The sequence below is a fragment of the Monodon monoceros genome, unplaced genomic scaffold, assembly GCF_005190385.1.
Source record: "Monodon monoceros isolate NGI ecotype Baffin Bay Population unplaced genomic scaffold, NGI_Narwhal_1 Super_Scaffold_16, whole genome shotgun sequence".
Lineage (NCBI taxonomy): Eukaryota > Metazoa > Chordata > Mammalia > Artiodactyla > Monodontidae > Monodon > Monodon monoceros.
The window spans coordinates 95,567,900-95,590,319 of NW_021703772.1; the positions used below are offsets into that span (position 1 = coordinate 95,567,900).

The window sequence follows — 22,420 nt, forward strand, 5'->3', positions numbered from 1 at the left end:
CCAAATTATCAGTCAATTAGCAAATATTTATCAAGGACCTTTTATGCATTCAAATCCATGTGTTGAGCCTGGCAATAAATGAAATGCTTGGAGGTGGCTATAGGTTCTTTGCCTCTTAAGAGCTGAGAACCATATAAGTGAGTGGAGAAACACAGCCAGCGACATAGTAGTTCTACACAAATAACAAACGTTGGCAAGGATGTGGAGGAAAGGGAATCTTTGTTCACTGTTGGTCAGAATGTAAATTGGCGCAGCTGCTGTGGAAAACAGTATGGAGGTTTCTCAGAAAACTAAAAATAGAACTACCATACGACCCAGCAATCCCACTCCTGGGTACATCTCCAAAAAAATCAAAAACACTAGTTTGAAAAGATGCATGCACCCCAATGTTCATTGCAGTGCTACTGACAATAGCCAAGACATGGAAACAACCTAAATGTCCATCGACAGATGAATGGATAAAGAAGGTGTAGTATATATATATATCCAACACATACAATGGAATACTACTCAGCCATAAAAAAGAATGAAATTTTGCCATTTGCAGCAACATGGGTGGACTTGGAGGGCATTATGCTAAGTGAAACAAGTCAGGGAAAGAGCAACATTATATGATATTGCTTACATGTGGAATCTAAAAAACACAAGAAACTAGTGAATATAACATAAAAGAAGCAGACTCACAGATACAGAGAATAAACTAGTGGTTACCAGTGGGAGGCAATCAATATAGAGGTGGGAGAGTCAGAGTTACAAATTACTGTGAATAAGGTAGGCTCAAGGATGTATTGTGCAATACGGGGAATATAGCCAATATTTTGTAATAACTGTAAATAGAAAGTAACCTTTAAAATTGTATACAAATAAAAAAATGGTAGTTCTATCTGGCACAGAGGCTGGGGGAGGAGGGGGGAAGGGGGAAAGGGGGAAGGGAAAGTGAGAACTGAGGTGAAGCCCGACTGGATGGAAGGAAGGGAGAAGGGTGGGAGATGTTAGTGAATCCCTGAGACAGGAAAGTACAGGCATGCTTGATGGCTGTGCCGGAGGCTGAGGCAGCTGTTTACTTAAGGTGAGTAGGGGAGGACCTGCCAAACAGAATGAGGAGACGTCCTCTGTCATCATGTACACTGTGGCTGCGAGGACCAATTGCCACAAGCTGGGTGGCTTAGAGCAACAGAAATGGCTTCCTTAGCTGATCTAGGGGCTAGAAGTCCGAAATCAAGGAGTCCGCAGGGCTGTGTCCTCCAGAGTCTCTAGGGGAGAAGCCGTTCCTTGCCTCTTCCAGTTTCTGGAGGTACCAGGTGTTCCTTGGCTGGTGGCCGCGTCCCTCCAATCTCCGCCTCTGTGATCATACGTCTTTCTCTTCTGAGGTCTTCTTCTTGCCTGTCTCTTATGAGGACACGTTTGATGGTGTTTAAGGCCCGTCAGATAATCCAGGGCCATCTCCTTATCTCAAAATCAGTAGCTGAAGCACATCTGCAAAGACCCTTTCCCCCAACAGTGTCACATTTACAAGTTCAGGGTTGAGAACTTGACATCTTTGGGGCCATTTATCCCACTCACTGCATCTTGTTTCTTATTTTCTCCTCTAGTCTGAATTTCCTGGCTTCCTGTTCTTTTCCAGTCCTCTTTTCCTTAAATCCGCTTTTCTGTTTGTCTCATTCTCCTCCGTTATATTGCATTGGCCAGAAAGTTTGTTCAGTTCTAAGTAAAAACAAAAGACGCATTCTTCATTTTCCCCAAGAACTTTATTGAACAACGTATTCATTAACCGAACGGACTTTTTGGCCAGCCCAGCACTTTCCTCCCCTCTCTCTCTGTTTTCCTTTTCTCTGGTTAGAGTTAGGCTGGTACCAAAGTCTACCAGGAGAGAAGGAGCTCTTAGGTAAGCCAGGCCTTTGCTGATGACTCCTTCCCCTCTCTCCTTCCCTTCTTCTTTCCTCACTCCTCTGGCTATTGATCTGGGTCTTCACACATGCTGTTTCCTCTTCCTGCAATGCCTCGTTTCCCCTCCACACCACCAGCCCCTTTGCCCTGTTACCACCTGCTTATTCTCCGCTCTTACCCAGTATCAACATAACCTCGTCTAGGAAGGCTTCCCCAGCCAGCCGCCCATTCCTTGAGATGTTTTCCCAAGGACTCCCACGGCATCCTGGGCTTCTTTTGCTTCACGTCCACTGGCGTTTGGCCAGTGGCTCTGTTCAATACCATTTCTTAGGGACCCAGGCCGACAGCAGGTTTCTCTCAATGCTTGTTTCCACCATCACGCTGGCCCCTAAAGCTTCCACCTAGAGATGACCCACGTCCCTTCTGCTCACATTTTATTGACCAAAGCAAGTCACATGGCCATGCCTAACTCTAAGTGCTGGGAAGGGCAATCATAACGGGACCCCGGAGAAGCCTGGAAACATTTGCTGGATGACACAGATGACCAGCACAGAAGATGAGCCTGCTGTCAGAGCTTCAGTCCAAGCTAAGAACACAGCATCTCTGCCCAGGTAACCTCAGGCTCAGCACATTCAGGTATAAAGGGATTTGTACGCACTTCTTCATGAATTCAGGACAGATACAGAAAGAGGGAGGGCATGGAAGTAACTGTCCACACATACCCCAAAATTCATCTATTCAATTACTGGGCAGTGGGGTGGGGAAAGGGAAGGAGGAATTGGCCTACAGACTTAAGAAGCTAAGAATGGGCTGAGGAGTTGTAGTTTGACTGAAGTGTCAAGAGATGCATCTCAGTTCCCCCGCAGCCTCTCTCTGCTTGAGAGGTTCACGTGACAGGAAGGAGGGGGCAACTCTGCCCTAATCCAGTCTCTGTGTGCATCCTCCAAAGATTCCAAGAATGTGTAGGAACAAAAGTCTGTTACACCTGACACTGTAGTCTCAGAAGGAGGGACTGGGGTCTCACTGGCACCTCTATAAGGAGAAGGGTGTTTGCCGGCACCAGAGGGGAACACTCGGGTCTCAGTCCAGGAGCTGCCCTGGCAATTCCCCAGCACTGCCTCTTTGCTCTCACTGAAAACAAAGTGTGACTTCGGACGTGATGCTTTTTCGGGGTGCACAGTTTCTTGAGCGGCAGCGGCAAGCTGCACTTGAAGGAAATTTGACACACGAAAGTGGAGATAAATTAGGGACTGACTCTTTGCTCTGTGAAAGGGTTCTTTGACGTAGAAAGAGGATTTATCATGAAATTTAAGATACGGGAAATATGATCTGAGCTACAAAATCTCAGTTTGTATACAACGTTACAGAAACACATGTCTTTCTTATCTAAAGCTCATCTGCATATTGGAATCTGAAGAATAAGGAGCCATTAAAAAAAAGAAACAAAGAGAAGAATAGAAACTGACTCTTCAGATAGGGAAAAACCATGGACTTTGGGTCACGCAGACATGGTACCAAACCCTGTCTCTGCCCTTCACTAAGAGTTAAGTGGTCTTAGGGAGGATGCACATCTGAGTTTCTTCAATGGGCAGGAAAGCACACACCTCAGGGGCCACACAAGGAGCTCACAGGCACGCAGCTTTAACCTGGCACTGAGGTGGCCCTTCGTAGAAATCTGTTTTCCTTCCTGTTCCCCAAGGAGTTGATCGAGATGGTACCCTCGCTGTGTTTACAGGCTGTGTACGTGTGTGTGTGTCTCACAACAGACTTGTCCACTTCACGCTACAGAGGAAGCGGGGTAAGAGGCTGGGCTTTGGGCTACAGGAATCTTCCATCTTTAGTTCACAGCCCACATCTGAGTGAAATCAATATGAAGTCAATGGCTGGGACTTCCCGGGCTGTCCAGTGGTTAGGGCTTCACGCTTCCACTGCAGGGGGCACAGGTTCTATCCCTGGTTGGGGAACTAAGATCCCCCATGCCACAGGGCAAAGAAAAAAAAAAAAAGTGAAGGCAATAACTTGGGCTTCTCTTCAGTTGCCTCCGTGGTAGCCCCAGGTTTCTCCCTCTCATGATGTCAGATGGAGGGAAAGAACTACACATGAGGCAGAAACATTAGTGGGTTGACAAGTCCCTAATATTTAGTTGCAGAAGTCTCCATATGGGATTGTACTTCCTCCACAAAACTGACCAGGAAGGCTCCCCCGTTCTAGCCAGGTGGGAGGGGTGGAAGGGTCCCTAGAAGTAGTACAGCCTTCTGCTGCTCCCTCATCCAGGACCCTGGAGACCTGGACCTCATCTGACCACCTCCATGCTTCCCTGGAGAAAAGACAGAGAAACCAGTGACAGAGTTCTGAACTTCATTCTCTGCCAACGATGCATGAACTTGTTTCCTCCTCCTTCTATTCTTCTTCCTCTTTATTTTATTTTATTTTTTTTACAGAGATCATTATTCCCTTCAAATAATTTTAGATTTGGATGCACTGATTTTTCTTGTCTCCCCTCCTACCTCTCCGATTGTTCCTATTCAGCCTCTTTTGGGGACCGACTCACTCCTTTCTGAATTGTGGAGGCCCCTCTATTTTCCCTTCACACTGTCTCTTCTCTCCCCAGGCAACATGACCTTCCCCTGTATTTTTAGGTGATGCTACCCCAAGTCTCCTAAATTCAAATTTTGGGATGAGACCTATGTCCAGCTGCCCGACGTGCATCGTCACTGGGTTGTCCCACTGACATCTTGAGGTCAACGTGCCTTGGGCTGAACTTACTTCCTTCATGGACCTATCTAGTTGCTCAAGCCAGAGACCTGCATGTCCTGTTTTACTGTTTTCTCTCCATCAACCCTCATAGACAGTCAATGACTGTTTCCTTGCTTCCGTCTCTTCTTATTGTCACTTCCCTAGTTCAGGTTCCAAGACCTATTACCTGCCTCATCCTCCTAATGGAGCTTTGGCCTCCCATCTTGACCTGCTCCAATGTGTTCTCCAGAGAACCACCAAGGGTCTCTTTTCTAAGAATGCATCTGCATTTCTTTACTTAAAAAGTTGCAGTGGCTCCCATGCTCCATAGGATAAGCCTCACTCTTCCTAGTAAGGCAAGGAAAGCACTGCAATGTCTAGTCCATCTCCCCGCTCTGCCTTTATCTCCCTCCACCACCACGATGCATCAGCATCACATGTCTTGCAGCTCCCCAAGCATGCCATGCTGCTTCCAAGCTCTGCTCTCGGCTTCTGGAAAGCCTTTTCTTCTGCCATACACTTGGTGAACTCAAATGCATCCTTTGATTTTAATTTTTCTCTACAGAGTTGTCTCTGCCTTTCAAAACTGAATTAATCATTGCCCCCTCTGGGCAGCTGCTGTACCTCATACAATTGCACCTCTGCTGTTGCACTCGAGATTGCTTTTGATGAGTTCATTTTTCCCATTAGACTGTGAGTACTTGAGGGCAGGAACTGAGTCATATTCATCTTTGTATCATCAACTTCTGGCCCGAGGCCATACTGTCCTTATTAAATAGATATTGTGGTTGAGACCTCAAGTGTTTCATAGGAGACTTTCTGTGCATTTAGAAGGAAGAGGCACAGGAAAATCATCTGTCCGGCCCTTGCGGGCCCTTCCCGCACAGCTCCGAGAATTGCCCTGATGTCTGAGAGCTGCTCTCTCACCTCCCCACAAACACAACATCTTTTTCTGGTCTATAAACTTTCTGAACTAATTTTTTCTTCTCAAGCTCTGCTCCATTTTGCTTTCCAATATGACAGATAAGCTAATCTGGTCTAATTTTGACAAAGGTATTGATGGCTGATAACAACATGAATACTAACTATAGACAGTATACATTTACATAATATAACTGTTCCTTTGATTATTTATGTTTCAGTAAAGAGGGCTACCTTGGTTGTTGTTTTTTTAGAAACTTGGTTCGGTATGCATATTATGGTATGCGTATTAGTAAAATATAAAGTATGGTTATCAATATGAATATAGAAAAAGAATCTCAAATAATTGCTGAACTTTAGCTAAAAGTTTCTTCCAGCAGAAGAGATACCAGTTTCTCAAAAAATTTAAACAGTAAATATTCATAAAGAAATTTATTAAAAAAACTGTTAGGAATTAGAGTCAGTACATTTGTTTAACTACCTGTTTCAAATTCAGGCAGTATCTACTGAGTCCCTTCTTTCCTGCTATAATTTTGTTCAGGTCTCACCCTCTTCTTTGTGTTCTAATTAACCTGCGCCCATCATGATAGTCCCATTCAACTTGTTAGAGACTGGATTCAGACTCAGTTCTGGCAATGAAATGTGGAAGAGGGTCTGCAGGAGAGTCTTGAAAAATATTTTGTTTTTTTACTCTTCTATTGGACACGATCACATCTACATGGATGACTGTAGATGTGGCAGCCATGGGGAGAGGGCAGGCAAGGGCCAGCCCAACATGTGAATCACAGGCGGACACGTGGAAGTGACTTGTATCCTCCGTGACATCACAGCTGCTGAATTAACCTGCTTGGAGCCTCTCTACATGGGAAGTTTTGCAATGTGGGTAAATAAATCTTCCTTTTTGCTTACTCCAGTGGTTCTTTGAAAAGATCAACAAAACTGACAAGCTTTTAGCTTGACAGATGAAGAAAAAGAGAGAGAAGACTCAATACAATCAGGATTGAAAGAGGAGACTTCATTACTACTCTTATAGAAAGAAAAAGGATTATAAGGCCATCAACAATTTCATGCCAACAAATTAGAAAACTATGATGAAATGGCAAATTCCTAGAAAGAAAAAAACTATCAAAAATGACTCAAGAAGAAATAGAACAGCTTAGTAGACCTATAACAAATAACGAGGTTAAATTTGGAGTCAAAAAATTCCCCAAAGAAAAATCCCAGGACCAGGCTTCACTGGTGAATTCTACCAAACACCTAAAAGACAATTAATGCCAATTTTTCACAAAGTCTTCCGAAAAATAAAAGAGGAAGAAATACTTCTCAACTCATTCTAAAGCAAGTCAAAGACAGCATAAGAAAACTATAGCTTAATATCCCTTATGATAAGAGAATAAAAATCCTCTACAAAATACTACCAAACTGATCCAGCAATATAAAAAAGATTATACACCATGACCAAATGGTATGTTTCCCAGAAATGTAAGGTTTGTTTAAAATACAAAAATGAATCAATATAATACAACATTAATAGAATAAAGGATAAAACTACATGATCCTCTCAATAGATGCAGAAAAAACGTCTGACAAAATCAATACTCCTTTATGTTAAAAACACTCAATAAACTAGGGATACAAGGGAAATTTTCAACCTGAAAAAGGGCATCTATGAAAACCCTACAGCCAGTAGCATACCTAATGTTTAAAAACTGAAATCATTCCCCCTGAGATAAAGAACAAGACAAGGAAGTCTATGCTCATCACTTCTATTCAACATTGCACTGAAGGTTCTAATCAGGCCAATTAGACAAGGAAAAGAAATATAAGACATATAAATTAGAAAGGGAACAAAACCTCTCTTTTTGCAGATGATATGATTCATATATATACATATATGAAATCTTAAGAAGTCCACACCAAAAAATTACTAGAGATGATTTCTTCAGCAAAGTTGCAGGATATATGATCCTTATTCAGTTGTAATTCTATATACTGGTGACGATCAATCCTAAAGTGAAATTAAGAAAACAATTCTACTTACTACAGCATCAGAAAGAGTAAAGTACTTAGGAATCAATTTAACAAAAGAAATGTAAACATTGTACATTGAAAACTATAAAACTTCAGTGAAATAAATTTAAAGACATAAGTAAATGGGAAGACATCTTGTGCTCATAAATTGGAAAACTTAGTATCGTTAAGTTCAAATCTCCCCAAACTGATCTACAGATTCAGCGCAATCCCTATCAAGATCCCAACCAACTTTGTCTTCAGAAACTGACAAAAGAATCATGAAATTCCTATTGAAATGCAAGGGACTCAAAATAGACAAAACAATTTAGGAAAAAAAGTTGGCGGACTCACATCTTCCAATTTCAAAACTTAGGACAAGACAAACAGTAATCCAGACGATGTGGTACAGATGTAAGGTAGACATGTAGATCAATGTAAAATAATTGAGAGACTCCAGAAATAAAGACTTGCATTTACAGTAAGTTGATTTTTGGCAAGGGTGCCTAGACAGTTTAATGAGGAAAGAATAGTCTTTTTAACAAATGGTGCTGGGACAACTGGATAGCCTCATACAAAAGAATGAATTTGGACCCCTGTGTCATACTAGATACAAAAATTAACTCAAAATAGATCATAGAGCTAAATGTAGGAGCTAAAACTATAAAACTCTTAGAGGAAAACACAGGAATAAATCTTTGTGAGCTTGAATCAAGTAATGGTTTCTTAGATATGACACAAAGCACAAGCAACAAAATAAAAAATAGATGAATGGAATTTCATCAAAATTAAAAGCTTTAGGGCTTCCCTGGTGGCGCAGTGGTTGAGAGTCTGCCTGCCGATGCAGGGGACACGGGTTCGTGCCCTGGTCCGGGAAGATCCCACATGCCACGGAGCGGCTGGGCCCGTGAGCCATGGCCGCCGAGCCTGCGCGTCCGGAGCCTGTGCTTCGCAACGGGAGAGGCCACAACAGTGAGAGGCCCGCGTAACGCAAAAAAAAAAAAAAAAAAAAAAAAAAAAAAATTAAAAGCTTTTGTGTTTCAAAATATTCCATTAAGAAAGTGAAAATATCCCACAGAATGGGAGAGCGTATTTGCCAATCATACATCTGATAATGGACTTAGGTACAGAATATATAAAGATATTTTATAGCTCAAAAATAAAGAGACAAATAATGTAATTATTGTAAAAATGAGCAAAGGATTTGAATAGACATTTCTCTAAAGAAGATATTCAAACAATCAATAAACACATGAAAAGATGCTGAACATCATCAGTCATTAGGGAAATGCCAATACAACCAAAATGAGATACCATTTCACACAAACTAGGATGGCTAGAGTAAAAAAGACAGAAAATAACACGTTAGCTAGGAAGTGGAGAAACTGGAACCCTCATACATTTCTGCTGGGAATGTAAAACGGTGCAGATTTTTGGAAAGCAGTTTGGCAGCTCTTCAAAATGCTAAATGTAGGATTGTCATATGATCTAGCAGTTCAACTCCTAAGTGGATACCCAAGAGAATTCAGAACATGTATCCACATATAAACTGTTCAAAGCCGCATTATACGTAATAGGCAAAAAGTGGAAGCAAATCAGATGTCTATCAACTAGTGAATAGATTAAAAATTGTAGTACAGCCATACAGTGGAATGTTTTTCAGCCATAAGAAGGATCAAGTACCGACTGATCCTGTAACATTAATGAACCTTGAAAACAGTATACTAAGTGAAAGAAGCCAGACACAAGATGTCACATAATATATAAATACATTTATATGAAATGTCCAGACTAGGCAGATCTAAGGAGACAGAAAACAGATTAGTGGTTGTCAAGGGCTGGGGGTAGGGTGTGACCCATAATGGGCATGGGCTTTCTTTTTGGGGTGAAGAAAATGTTCTGGAATTAGGTAGCGTGATAGTCACACAATTTTATGAACATACAAAAACTCACTGAATTGCATACTTTAAAAGGGTGACTTTTAAGGGTATGTCAATTATATCTTAAGAATTTATATTAAATATAGAAAGAATAGGAGTAGTTTATTGGCAGGGTTTCTCTTTCAGATTCCTCTCTCCTAGCCCTTCTAAAGAATTACCTTTTCTATGACTGTCTCTGACTCTGGATCTTTAATTGAAGGATTAATGACTTTAATGTCATGGACATTGGCTATGACTTTTATGGTAGTGAAGTGTATTTTTTTAATTGAAGTATAACACACTCAGAAAACTCCACCAACCCTAAATATACAAAATGAACACACCTGTTTAACTGTGAACCAGGTCAAGAGAAGGAGTATTTCCAGGATCCTAAAGGTACAATCTGTATATCAGCCCATTCCATAACCTTTCTACCTTCCCTAAATGTAATTATCTGACTTCTAACACCATAGATTAGTTTCACCCATTTTTGAAATGTTATAAATGGAATTATACATCATATATTCTTTCCTTTCTGACCTCTTTTGCACAATACTATGTATGTGAGATTCATCCATGTTGGTACATGCAGCTATAGTTAAGCATTTTTTGCTGTATTGAATTCATTGTATACATACACCATAAAAGAATTTTTAAATTTTTTCTGCTGTGATGAACATTTGGCTTGCTACCTGTTCAGGGGCTGCTATGAATAAGGATGCTGTGACCTTTGCTGCACATAACTTTTGGTGTACGTGGGCATGAATTTCTCTATTTTTAAATTTATTTTAACTTTAAAAGATTTTTTTTAATTAAATCGTTTTTTGGACATGTATATAGGAATTGCTGGGTCATTGACTATGCATATGTTTAAATTTAGTGGGTACTGCCATACAATTTCCTAAAGTGCTTGTACAAACTTATGCTCCTATTAGCAGCATGTGAGAGTTTCAGTTGCTTTACATTCTTGTTAAACTTGCTTTTGTCAGGCTTTGAAATTCAAATTCAGGCATGTTAAAAGTTCTACAGTGGTATCTTACTGTAGCTTTAATACACATTTCTCTTAATGAGTTTGGTCATATTTTCCTTTCTTTTCCTTTTTTAAAAAAATTGTGGTAAGCGACTTCCCTGGTGGCGCAGTGGTTAAGAATCCGCCTGCCAATGCAGGGGACACGGGTTCCAGCCCTGGTCCGGGAAGATCCCACGTGCCTCGGAGCAACTAAGCCCGTGCGCCACAACTGCTGAGCCTGTGCTCTAGAGCCCGCAGGCCACAACTACTGAGCCTTTGGGCCACAACTACTGAAGCCGCGCACCTAGAGCCCACGCTCCGCAACAAAGAGAAACCACCGCAATGAGAAGCCCCTGCACCGCAACGAAGAGTAGCCCCCGCTCGCCGCAACTAGAGAAAGCCCGCACACAGCAACGAAGACCCAATGCAGCCAAAAATAAATAAATAAATAAATAAAAAGTTAATTAAAAAAAGAACAGACACAGTGTTCTAGAAAAACAATTATGGTAAGAACACTTAATTTGAGATCTACCCTCAATTTTTTAAATGTACAGTGTAGTTAACTACAGGCACAATGTTGTATAGAAGAGCCCTGGAACTTCTTTATCTTGCGCAACTGAAACTTTATACTTATTGAACAGCAACTTCCCATCTCCCTACACCCCCCCCCCCACCAGACACTGGCAATCACCATCGTACTCTCTGCTTCTAAGAGTCAGACTATTTTAAATATAAAAGTGGAATCATGCAACATCGGGTCTTCTGTGACTGGCTTATTTCACTTAGCATAATGTCCTGAATGTTTAATTCATGTTGCTACATATGGCAGGATTTCCTTCTTTTTAAAGACCGAATAATACTCTATTGTATGTATATGCTACATTTTCTTTATCTACTCATCTGTCAATGGACATTTAGATTGTTTCTACATCTTGGCTATTATGAATAATGCTGCAGTGAACATGGGAGTGCACATATCTCTTTGAGATACCGATTTTAATTTGGGGGCGTAAATATACAGAAGTGGAATTGCTGCATCATATGGTAAGTCTACTTTTAATTTTTTGACGAACTTCCATATTATTTCTGTAGTGGTCACACCACTGTATGTACATTCCCACCAGAAGCATACAGGAGTTGCAATTTCCCTATATCCTCACCAAAACTTATTTTATATATAAACGAATATATACATGTATAGTATATATACATGCAAATATATGTATACACATATATATACACAAAAATCCACTTTAATATATAAATATATAAAATAAATTTTACATATATAAAAAGTATATATATATAATAGCCATCCTAACAGGTGTGAAGTGATAGCTCATTGTGGTTTTGATTTGCATTTCCCTGATGATTAGTGATTTTGAACAACTTTTCAAATACCCAAGAAGGTATGCAAATGGGAACATTTTCATATGTTTATTGGTCATTTAAATATTCTTCTTGTGAAGTGCCCATTCAAGTATCTTGGCAGTTTCTATATTGAGTTGATGTTTTTTTCTTATTTATTAGTAGGATTTCTTTATATAGTCTGGATACGTGTCTCTTTTAGTTACATGTAGTGTAAGATCTCCCATTTTGTGGCTTGTCTTTTTGCACTCATAATGAAGTCTTTTCATGAACAGCTATTTTTAATTTAGTCTAATTTATTATCTTTTCCTTTATGGTTAGTACATTTTGTGTTTTCAGAAATCTTTGCCTGCTCCAAGGTCATAAAGATATTCTACTATTTTTAATCTTGTAGAAGATTGTTTTATATTTCACATTTAGATAAACAACTCATCTGAAATTGATTGTTTTGCAAGGTACTAGGTAGGAATTGGGTTTTGTTTCTTTATATATGGATATCTAACTGATCAGCAATACTTAATGAGAAGACTGTCTTTTCCCCACTGCTTTCCATACCACACTTGCCATAAATCAAGTTTTCATACTGCATGGGTCTCTTTCTGGGCTTTCTATCCAGTTCCATTTTCCAATTTCTATCCAGTTTTCTTTCATCAATACCACACTGACTTAATTACTACAGCTTTATTATGAGTCCTGACATCTTTTAGAAATCTTTGAATTTGTCTTGAATATTCTTGTTACTCTACACTGCCACATCGATTTGTATTTTGTCAAATTACACACACCCACGTCCACACACATCCTGCTGAGATGTTGTTTGGAACTGTGTTGAATTTATAGATCAATTTGGGGAGAATTGAAACAATTATAATACTGAAACTTCCAATTCAGGAACATGGTATATATTGTCTTATTTAATTTCTCTCAATAATGATTTAGAGTTTTCTGTGTAGATAGCTTGCATATCCTCTGTCAGATTTATTTCCTAGGCTTTTGATTTTTTAACGTTATTAGAAATAGTATAAACTTTTTTATTTTCTAATTCTTTTTTCCTAGTATGTAGAAATACAATTTTTTGTGTGTATTTACCTTTTATCCAGCATAATTGCTAAGCCCACTTGTTAATCTAATAATTTGTCTATAGTTTGTGTTTCTGTGCACACAATTATCTCTTACGCAAATTATGGCAGTTTTCCCTACTTTTAATCTTTTTTTCCCTTACCTTATTAGACTGGATAGGACCTCCAGTACAATGTTGAATAGAAATTAATAAGTTCCATTATTGTTTCATTCTCAATTTAGAGAGAAGGTATCCACTATTTCACTATTAAGCATGAAATGTGCTTTTAGATTATTGTAGACCTCATCCATCAGATTAGGAAGTTCACTTCTATTCTTAGTGTTCTAAGATTTTATTATAAATAAGTATTAAATTTTATCAATCTTTCTTCTACACCTATTGAATAAAATCATGTAATTTTTCTTCTTCTGTAAATGGAACAAATAACTTTGAGCTTCAAAACTCAAACCTCCCTTGCATTTCTGGAATTAACTCAACTTTTTCACAATGTATTATCTTTCTCTATATATTGCTGGATTCTTTTTGATAATATTTTGTTTAGTATCGTTAAGTCCTGGTATTGTGTTTGGGATTCATGTGTGTGAATCATGAATTCATGTTTGGTATGTAACTTTCCTTTCTTGTAATGTCCCTTATCAGGTTTTGGTACCAAAGTTATACTGGCATCAAAAAATGATTTAGGAAGCACTCCCCACTTAAAAAAATCTGTGGAAGGGTTTATGGATTATTGATGTTCTCTCTTTCTTAGTGACATTTGACTTTGGGAAAATCTGCATCTTCCATAAAGTCCGAGGTAGATGAGTTGACTCTCACCATATTCCCTCGACTAGACTCAGATCTTGCAGTGTTTGCTTTGTTTATGCTTTGGGCACACATTTGTTTCCTTACTTTATTTAAAATGGTGTTATTTCTCTACCTTTTGTTTCTTTTTTTAGTTTTACTCAATTCATAAGGAGAGAGTACAGGAAAAACACTTCTATTCTTCCACCTCTCAGTGAAAATTCTTCTCCTCTATTTTAATGTGGGAATCCTTGCTTTAAACCAAAGTAATGAATCTTTCTCGTTGGAAATTTCAGACACCTAAGATGGGAGGATGGAGGGACTGTTTTTGGAGAAGCATGGCTCTTAAGAAAGAGAGACACAATGGCATACTGGAAGACCACTGGATTGGGAGTTAGCAGGCCTGGGTATTTGACTATGTTTCCTCTCTTACTATCTGTGCGAGGCACTAAACTTCTTTGAGTTTTAGTTTCTTTTCATGTAAAACAAAGAGAATAACACCAGCCTTGCCAAGCTCATAAGATTAATGGGGAGATCAAATGGGGTAAATGATATTATCCTATTTGTAAAATGCTATAGAAATACAGTATATTATTTTCATGCCTTCACACTGAGTGCCCAGAAAAGCTGTCAGGGAACATGAAACAAAGGATGTCACAGCTCCTGTTGCCTTTTTATTCCATCTTAATGAATATCCCTCAGCTAATCTGCAGTCACAGTGGAGTCACATTAACATGGAACTTTTATAATTCATAAACTGCGACAGCAGCCTGGAAAGGCTTTAATCAGTTGCCTTCACTCCTAATTATTTTAAAACCTCAATAATGGTAAAATGAGCTACCTGACAGTTTAATTAATTTGCATTAAGCCCAAAGGTCCTGAATGAGTGGCGAGTTTATGAACACAAAGCCTAAGGGTTCAGCAGGAGCACGTCAAGCCTGAATGGGTATCTGGTCTCTGGTTCCCTTCCGTTTCTCCCACGTCAAGCCCTGTGTGTATGTGTGTGCTGCATTCACACAATTTGTCTCTCTGTTTATTACATTAGAATTGTCCTTGAAGCCTCTGAAAATGAGATCACTTGCTGTCACTTGCTAGAGAAAAGCTTTGGAATTATCTGTGAATTGCAATTGCCTCTGCTCTTATTGCTCCAGTTTCTGTGGTTAATAGAGAGCTGGCTGCATGTCATTTTTATTTTTGTGGAGGAGAATTGGTGCTTTTTACTCCCTGCCCAGCATACTGGCTTGGTCATTAGCATATTACAATGCAAAAATCTCATTGGGTGATGGTGGCATTCCTGAATTGTACCAACCTGAGCCAGATGCTGCACTGAGTTGGCCCTGCTCATTCTTAGCCTGGGAGGCTGTCTCCTCGGGCGTGGTCCTGGGCAGGATTTATTACCCACATTACCATCTCTCTGAGTTTGGAGTTATAACCCATCCTATTGTGAGACTTTTATACCAAAATGGTCAGGAGGGCAAAGAGGAAAAAAAAAGGAAGTAGGTAAGTAGAGTCATTCATCTGGCTCATTTTTCTGGTCTTCTATTTTCTATCAAATGCAGCCACCAAGTGTACAATATTTTGCAATGGCAGCACCAGCAAACTAGTTCAGGGGATAATAATATACTACATATATCCCTAATTGTGACCATCTAATGATGGGCTGTGTGTGAAGCATGTACAACAGAATCTGGTGTGTAGTAAAAAGAGTGGATGTTTATTGAACCTTTCCTATCTGAGTGCAAGTCATCTTGCCGAGACGGTCTCACCTCGGTGTGTGTTCGATGAATCTAGGGTGGTGCTGTTCCATAGATCTTTCTGTGTTGATAGGAATGTAACATAGCACTGTTCAATATGGCAGCCATGGGCCACATGTGGCTACTGAGTACTTGAAGTGTGACTAGTGAGACTGAGAAATTTAAATTTTTATTGAATTTAAATGTAAATAGCCACAGGTGGCTAGTAGCTACTGTATGGGAAAGTACGGATCTAGACCCCACTAGAAGAGGCCCATTTAAACCTGAAATAGTTACACGTCAATCCCAAACTCCCAATCCATCCCTCCCCTCCACCTTCCCCTCCCCACCCCCCGGCAATCACAAGTTTGGGATTGACATGTACACACAGCTATGCTTAAAATAGATAACCAACAAGGACCAACTGTAAAATAAATAAATAAAATAAAATAAAAATAAACTTGAAATAGTTAAAATATGATCTCATCCATCAGCACTGGGGAGCATGTTCCTTGCAGTCTCCTAGGCTAGTCTACAATGCCATCGATGTCACTGTCACTTAGAATTACACAATGTCAGATCTTGAGTGCCCAGCACATTAGATTAATTGAACTCTTTGCTATTTCCAACCAAACATGTTAAAATCCCCATTGCTGCACATTCTACTGGTAGAAGATAGTATCTAAAGAATGGCCTGAAAGACCCCTAGAAGGCTTTTATTTGGCTATCTGAGGGAATTTTCATCTCTGCTCAGGTTTGGATAAATCTCTACTGTGAAGAAGGAAAAGTTGAAAGTGGTAAGGAGTTTTCTGAACAGGACTGGAGGTATGAAAGTGAGGCAGAGGTGGTGAAACATGGCTTAGAGATGGGTGAGGATTCTGGATTCTCACTCTTTGCTTCTCAAGGGAGGTCCTCATGGTGAGGGGCCTCTGCTTTAACCTTAGGGGAGAATCGTTACCCCACAGCTTCAACATATCCTGGTGTGTCAGAAACACAAGCCCAGCTGGAAGAGCTGATGGTTGGAGGAGGAGGTATTTATTATGCAAGTCAATATTTATTTGACTGGCTGCTGGGTATCAGGACTCTAGGTAAGGAATATAGTGAGCAAAAATGGATGCTGTTCAATGACGTGATACTATACATAGAAAATCCTAAAGATGCTACCAGAAAACTACTAGAGCTCATCAATGAATTTGGTAAAGTTGCAGGATACAAAATTAATACACAGAAATCTGTTGCATTTCTATACACTAACAATGAAATATCAGAAAGGGAAATTAAGGAAACAATCCCATTTACCATCACATCCAAAAAAAGAGAAAAACATAGGAATAAATCTACCTAAGGAGGCAAAAGACCTGTACTCTGAAAGCTATAAGACGGTGATGAAAGAAATTGAAGATGACAGAAACAGATGGAAAGATATACCATGCTTTTGGATTGGAAGAATCAACATTGTTAAAATGACTATACTACCCAAGGCAATCTACAGAGTCAGTGTAATTCCTATCAAAATACCAACGGCATTTTTCACAGAACTGGAAAAAATAATTTCAAAATTGGTATGGAAACAGAAAAGACCCCAAATAGCCAAAACAATCCTGAGAAAGAAGAATGGAGCTGGAGGAATCAAGCTCCCTGACTTCAAAGCTACAGTAATCAAAACAGTATGGCACTGGCACAAAAACAGAAATATAGATCAGTGGAAGAGAATAGAAAGCCCAGAAATAAACCCACACACCTATGTTCAATTAATCTAAGACAAAGGAGGCAAGACTCTACAATGGAGAAAAGGCAGTCTCTTTAATAAATGGTGTTGGGAAAACTGGACAGCTACATGTAAAAGAATGAAATTCTTTAACACCATACACAAAAATAAACTCAAAATGGATTAAAGACCTAAATGTAAGACTGGATACTATATAACTCTTATGGGAAAACATAGGCAGAACACTCTTTGTCATAAATTGCAGCAATATCTTTTTGGATTTGTCTCCTAGAGTAATGGAAATAAAAACAAAAATAAATAAATGGGACCTAATTAAACTCAAAATCTTCTGCACAGCAAAGGAAACTATAAACAAAATGAAAAGACAACCCATACAATGGGAAAAAATATTTGCAAACAGTGCAACTGACAAGAGATTAATCTCCAGAATTTACAAACAGCTCATGCAGCTCAATATCAAAAAAACGAACAGCCAAACCAAAAAATGAGCAGAAGACCTAAACAGACATTTCTCTAAAGAAGCCATACAGATGGCCAAAAGGCACATGAAAAGATGTTCAACATCTCTAATTATTAGAGAAATGTAAATCAAAACTACTGTGAGGTATCACCTCACACCAGTCAGAATGGCCATCATCAAAAATTCTACAAATAATAAATACTGAAGAGAGTGTGGAGAAAAAGGAATCGTCCTACACTGTTGGTGGGAATGTAAACTGGTACAGCCACTATGGAGAACAGTATGGAAGTTCCTTAAGAATCTAAAAATATAGCTACCATGTGACCCAGCAATCCCACTCCTAGGCATATATCTGGAGAAAACCATAATTTGAAAGGATGCATGCACCACGATGTTCACTGCAGCACTATTTACAATAGTGAAGACATGGAAGCAACCTAAGTGTCCATCGACAGATGAACAGATAAAGAAGATGTGGCATGTATACACACCACACACACACACACACACACACACACACACACACATACACACACACACACAATGGAATATTAGTCATAAAAAAGAGTGAAATAATGCCATTTGCAGCAATATGGAGAGACCTAGAGATTATTATACTAAGTGAAGTTTAAGTCAGAAAGAGAAAGACAAATATCATATGATATCGCTTATATGTGGAATCTAAAAGAAAAAAGAAGACACAAATGAACTTATTTCAAAAACAGAAAGAGACTCACAGACACAGAAAAGAAACTTATGGTTATCAAAGGGGAAAGGGGGAGGTGGCAGGGATAAATTAGGAGGCTAGGAGTAACATATACACACTACTATGTATAAATAGATAACAAACAAAGACCTACTGTATAGCATAGGGAAGTATACTTAATATTATGTATTAACTTATAAGGGGAAAGAACCTGAAAAAGAATATATAGAGAGAGAAATAGATAGATACATAGATAGATAAAGATATAGATATACATATATATAAAACTGAATTGCTGTGCTGTACACCTGAAACTTACATGATATTGTAAATCAAGTATACTCCAATTTAAAAATTTTTTAAAAATAGATGCTGTTCTTGCCCTCATGGAATATGCAATCTAGTGGTACAAACAAGATTACATAATGACACAAATAGCTGTGGTGACAGGTAAAGAAATTTACTGAGAAAGGAATGTCTGGGCTGAGTTCTGCAGGATGGATCCTATGTCTCAGGAAGTGTCTCCTGGGACTGAAGATGAAAGAGCAGAAGATTAACCATTCACTCAATACGTTAGTATTTGAGGCACTACATTAGCTACTAGTACAGGAGGTGAATGTGACTACGATGATTTCTTCCTCTGAAGACTAGGGGGAGACTAGGGATGGGGCAAACTGGAGGGAGTAAGTGTGTACAAAATAGATGCCAAGGCATATGCTAGAATGCAGTCAACATCAACTGGGGGTCAAGAGATGGGGTTCAGAAGAGACAAAGATCTGTCCTGATAGAAAGGTTGGGAAGACCTTGCTGAGAATGGGCCTTAGACTGGACTTTGGAAATAGGCAAGAGGTGGTGGAGCCACCTGCTTCAACTTGACCATGTGGGCTTTGGCAGTGAGCACCAAAGCTGACACCACCCTACTCAAAGGAGGACACCCTGCTCATGTAATATGCTCCCCTGTATACTCAATATTGAATAGTCTCATGGTGATGGTAGGACGGCAGATGGGAGAAGGAAGCTCACCAAAGGCTGAAATGTAATGTTTCTCCAGCTAGGTAATAGAGCTTAGAACTAAGTTAATTTGGTTTAGAGAAAGAATGAAGTGATATTTGATGTATCTTAGGGTTCTGGAATAAAAATCATACTGTGGCCTTTGCGTTCTCTCTCCCTCTCCCAACATGGCGGCCTCAGCAAAAATGAAGAATAGGAAGGGGAAGACTATCTCTCTAACAGACCTCCTGGCTGAGGATGGAGGGACTGCTGGAGGAAGCACCTACGTCCCCAAACCAGTCAGCTGGGCTGATGAAACAGATGACCTAGAAGGAGATGTTTCAACCACTTGGCATAGTAATGATGATGATGTGCATGGGGCACCTCCAGTCGACCATTCCATCCCGCCCACTGCTCCACGGGCTGCTCGGGAATCCAATATCCACTGGAGCTGTCTTCCCAAATCGCCACCCTACCCTGCTTTTCTAGGGAACCTGCCCTGTGATATGATAGAAGACTCCATTAAGGGATTCTTTAGAATTCCTTCAGAGGTTTAAATATGAGCGCAGTGCGTTTATAATGTGAACCCAGCAATCCTGAGAGGTTGAAAGGTTTTGGTAACGCTGAGTTTGAGGACCTGGATTCCTTGCTCAATGCCCCGAGCCTCAGTGAAGAGTCTCTAGGTAACAGGAGAATTCGAGTGGACGTTGCTGATCAAGCACAGGATAAAGACAGGATGATCGTTCTTTTGGCAGAGATAGAAATCGGGATTCTGACAAAACAGATACAGACTGGAGGGCCCGTCCTGCTACAGACAGCTTTGATGACTACCCACCTAGAAGAGGTGATGATAGCTTTGGAGACAAGTATGGAGATCGTTATGATTCAGGCCGATATCGTGATGGGTATCGGGACAGTTACCGTGATGGCCCACGCCGGGACACGGATCGCTACGGGGGCCGAGATCGCTATGATGACCAAGGCAGCGGAGACTATGATAGAGGCTACGATTCCAGGATAGGCAGTGGCAGAAGAGCATTTGGTAGTGGGTACCGTAGGGATGACCACTACAGAGGAGGCGGGGACCCTATGAAGACAGATATGATGACAAGATGACCGGTCATGGAGCTCCAAAGATGATTACTCTCGGGGTGATTATAGGCGTGACGACAGAGGTCCCCCGCAAAGACCCAAACTGAACCTAAAGCCCCGGAGTACTCCTAAGGAAGGTGATTCCTCTGCTAGCACCTCCCAGTCCAGTCAAGCAGCCTCTGTCTTTGGAGGAGCAAAGCCTGTTGACACAGCTGCTAGAGAACGAGAAGTAGAAGAGCGGCTACAGAAGGAACAGGAGAAACTGCAGCATCAGCTGGATGAGCCAAAACTAGAACGACAGCCTCGGGAGAGACACCCAAGCTGGCGAAGTGAAGAAACTCAGGAACGGGAACGGCCGAGGGCAGGAAATGAGTCATCACAGACTGGGACCTCAGCCACATCTGGAAGAAGTAAGTCAGACCAGGATGCACAAAGGAGAGAGAGTGAGAAGTCGCTAGAATATGAAACACCCAATAAAGAGGAAGACTGTCAGTCTCCAGCTTCTAAGCCTCCCAAACCTGAACAGCCTCTAAAGGTAATGCCAACCCCTCCACCAAAGGAGAATGCTTGTGTGAAACGAAGTTCTAACCCTCCTGATCGATCTCAGAGCTCAGACACAGAGCAGCAGTCCCGTACAAGTGGTGGAGGGAAAGTAGCTTCAGCTCAACCATCTGAGGAAGGACCAGTAAGGAAAGCAGATGAAAATAAAGTAGATGGGGTGAGTGCCCTAAAAAGCCAAAGTGGAAATTCCAGCCATGGTCCAGGATATGGAGGGAACAAAGACCACTGGAAGGAGGCAGACAGGAAAGATGGCAAAAAGCATCAAGACTCCAGGTCTGCACCTGAGCCAAAGAAAGCTGAAGAAAATCCAGCCTCTAAATTCAGTTCTGCAAGCAAGTATGCTGCTCTTGGCATTGATGGTGAAGGTGAAAATGAGGGAGAAGATTACACCAAATAGACCTCTGCATTCTGTGCTTTCTCCTAGTCTCTCACCACCCTGGAACATTCGAGAGCAAATCAAATCTCTATCCAGACAAGACAAAATAAAACTCACCATCTCCTGGAAAAAAAAAAATCATACTGTGCATGATTCCTATCCTCAGGGAGCTTACTGTCAGGAGGATGGGTGGATAAAAATGTGTTAATATTGTATTTGCCACAGTGCAATTAGTGCCATAGATAAGGCCTCTTACAGGGCATTCAGAAGAAGGAAAGACCACTTGGTAGAACCAAGAAAGGCTTAGAGTGTGAAGTGATATTTGTAATAGCTCATTAAGTATAGAAGGGGTTTCATGGAGAGGAGGGAAGGGCACTCCAGGTAGGGAAAAGAGTTTGAACAAAGGCTTATGAAACATGTCCCATGTTCTAGGGCTAGAGATGAATCTGGTGCTTCTAGGGAAGATGGACAGAAAAACCTTGCCTTCTCCTGGCTCAGGGTCTGATCATTCCCTACAGGGACAAGTCCCCATTGAGAATCACTATATTTTCATTGTATTCCCCCAGATCAGGGATATTTTATTGAGATATACTTCATGTAGTTTATATTAAAAATTGACACAAGTATCTATTATTTGAAATACAGTGTAATATTGGACATGCTTTTTATAAAATACAAAGGACCTTTAAGGACCCTCCCTTTAGACTCTGACTTGCTGCCAATATTCCTCCTCATTTGAAAATCATCAGACTTTCCTTGCTTTAAGAAAGATGTATGGGGAGCTATGAGAGTTCGTATTGGGAAGTTTGGGTCAGACTTAGCAGTTAATACTGAGTGGACACAGAAGAAAGAGATAAGATCAGAGGACTCTGGTCAGAGTAGGATGGACTTAATCAAGGAAGACATCTTTGGAAGGGTACCATGAACCAGACATTGATGAGCATAAAGAAATGAATGTGAAGGGATAGTACGGTAAGGGGAATAAATGTCCACTTAGTTCTATGTTGAAGAATAAGCAGATAATGAATGAATAAATGCAGGTGCTGTGAAATTATTCAAGTG

General features: G+C 40.3%; 1 protein-coding gene across 1 annotated transcript; it reads left to right on the forward strand.

Annotated features, from left to right (window-relative positions):
- Positions 1 to 19,517: 19,517 nt before the first annotated feature.
- LOC114897194 (eukaryotic translation initiation factor 4B-like) lies at positions 19,518 to 21,478 on the forward strand. Its single transcript, XM_029225937.1, is given in 5 exon segments — positions 19,518 to 19,880; positions 20,006 to 20,060; positions 20,063 to 20,413; positions 20,416 to 20,433; positions 20,436 to 21,478. Coding segments are annotated over 5 exon segments (1,731 nt in total). The 3' UTR covers positions 21,380 to 21,478.
- Positions 21,479 to 22,420: the final 942 nt, after the last annotated feature.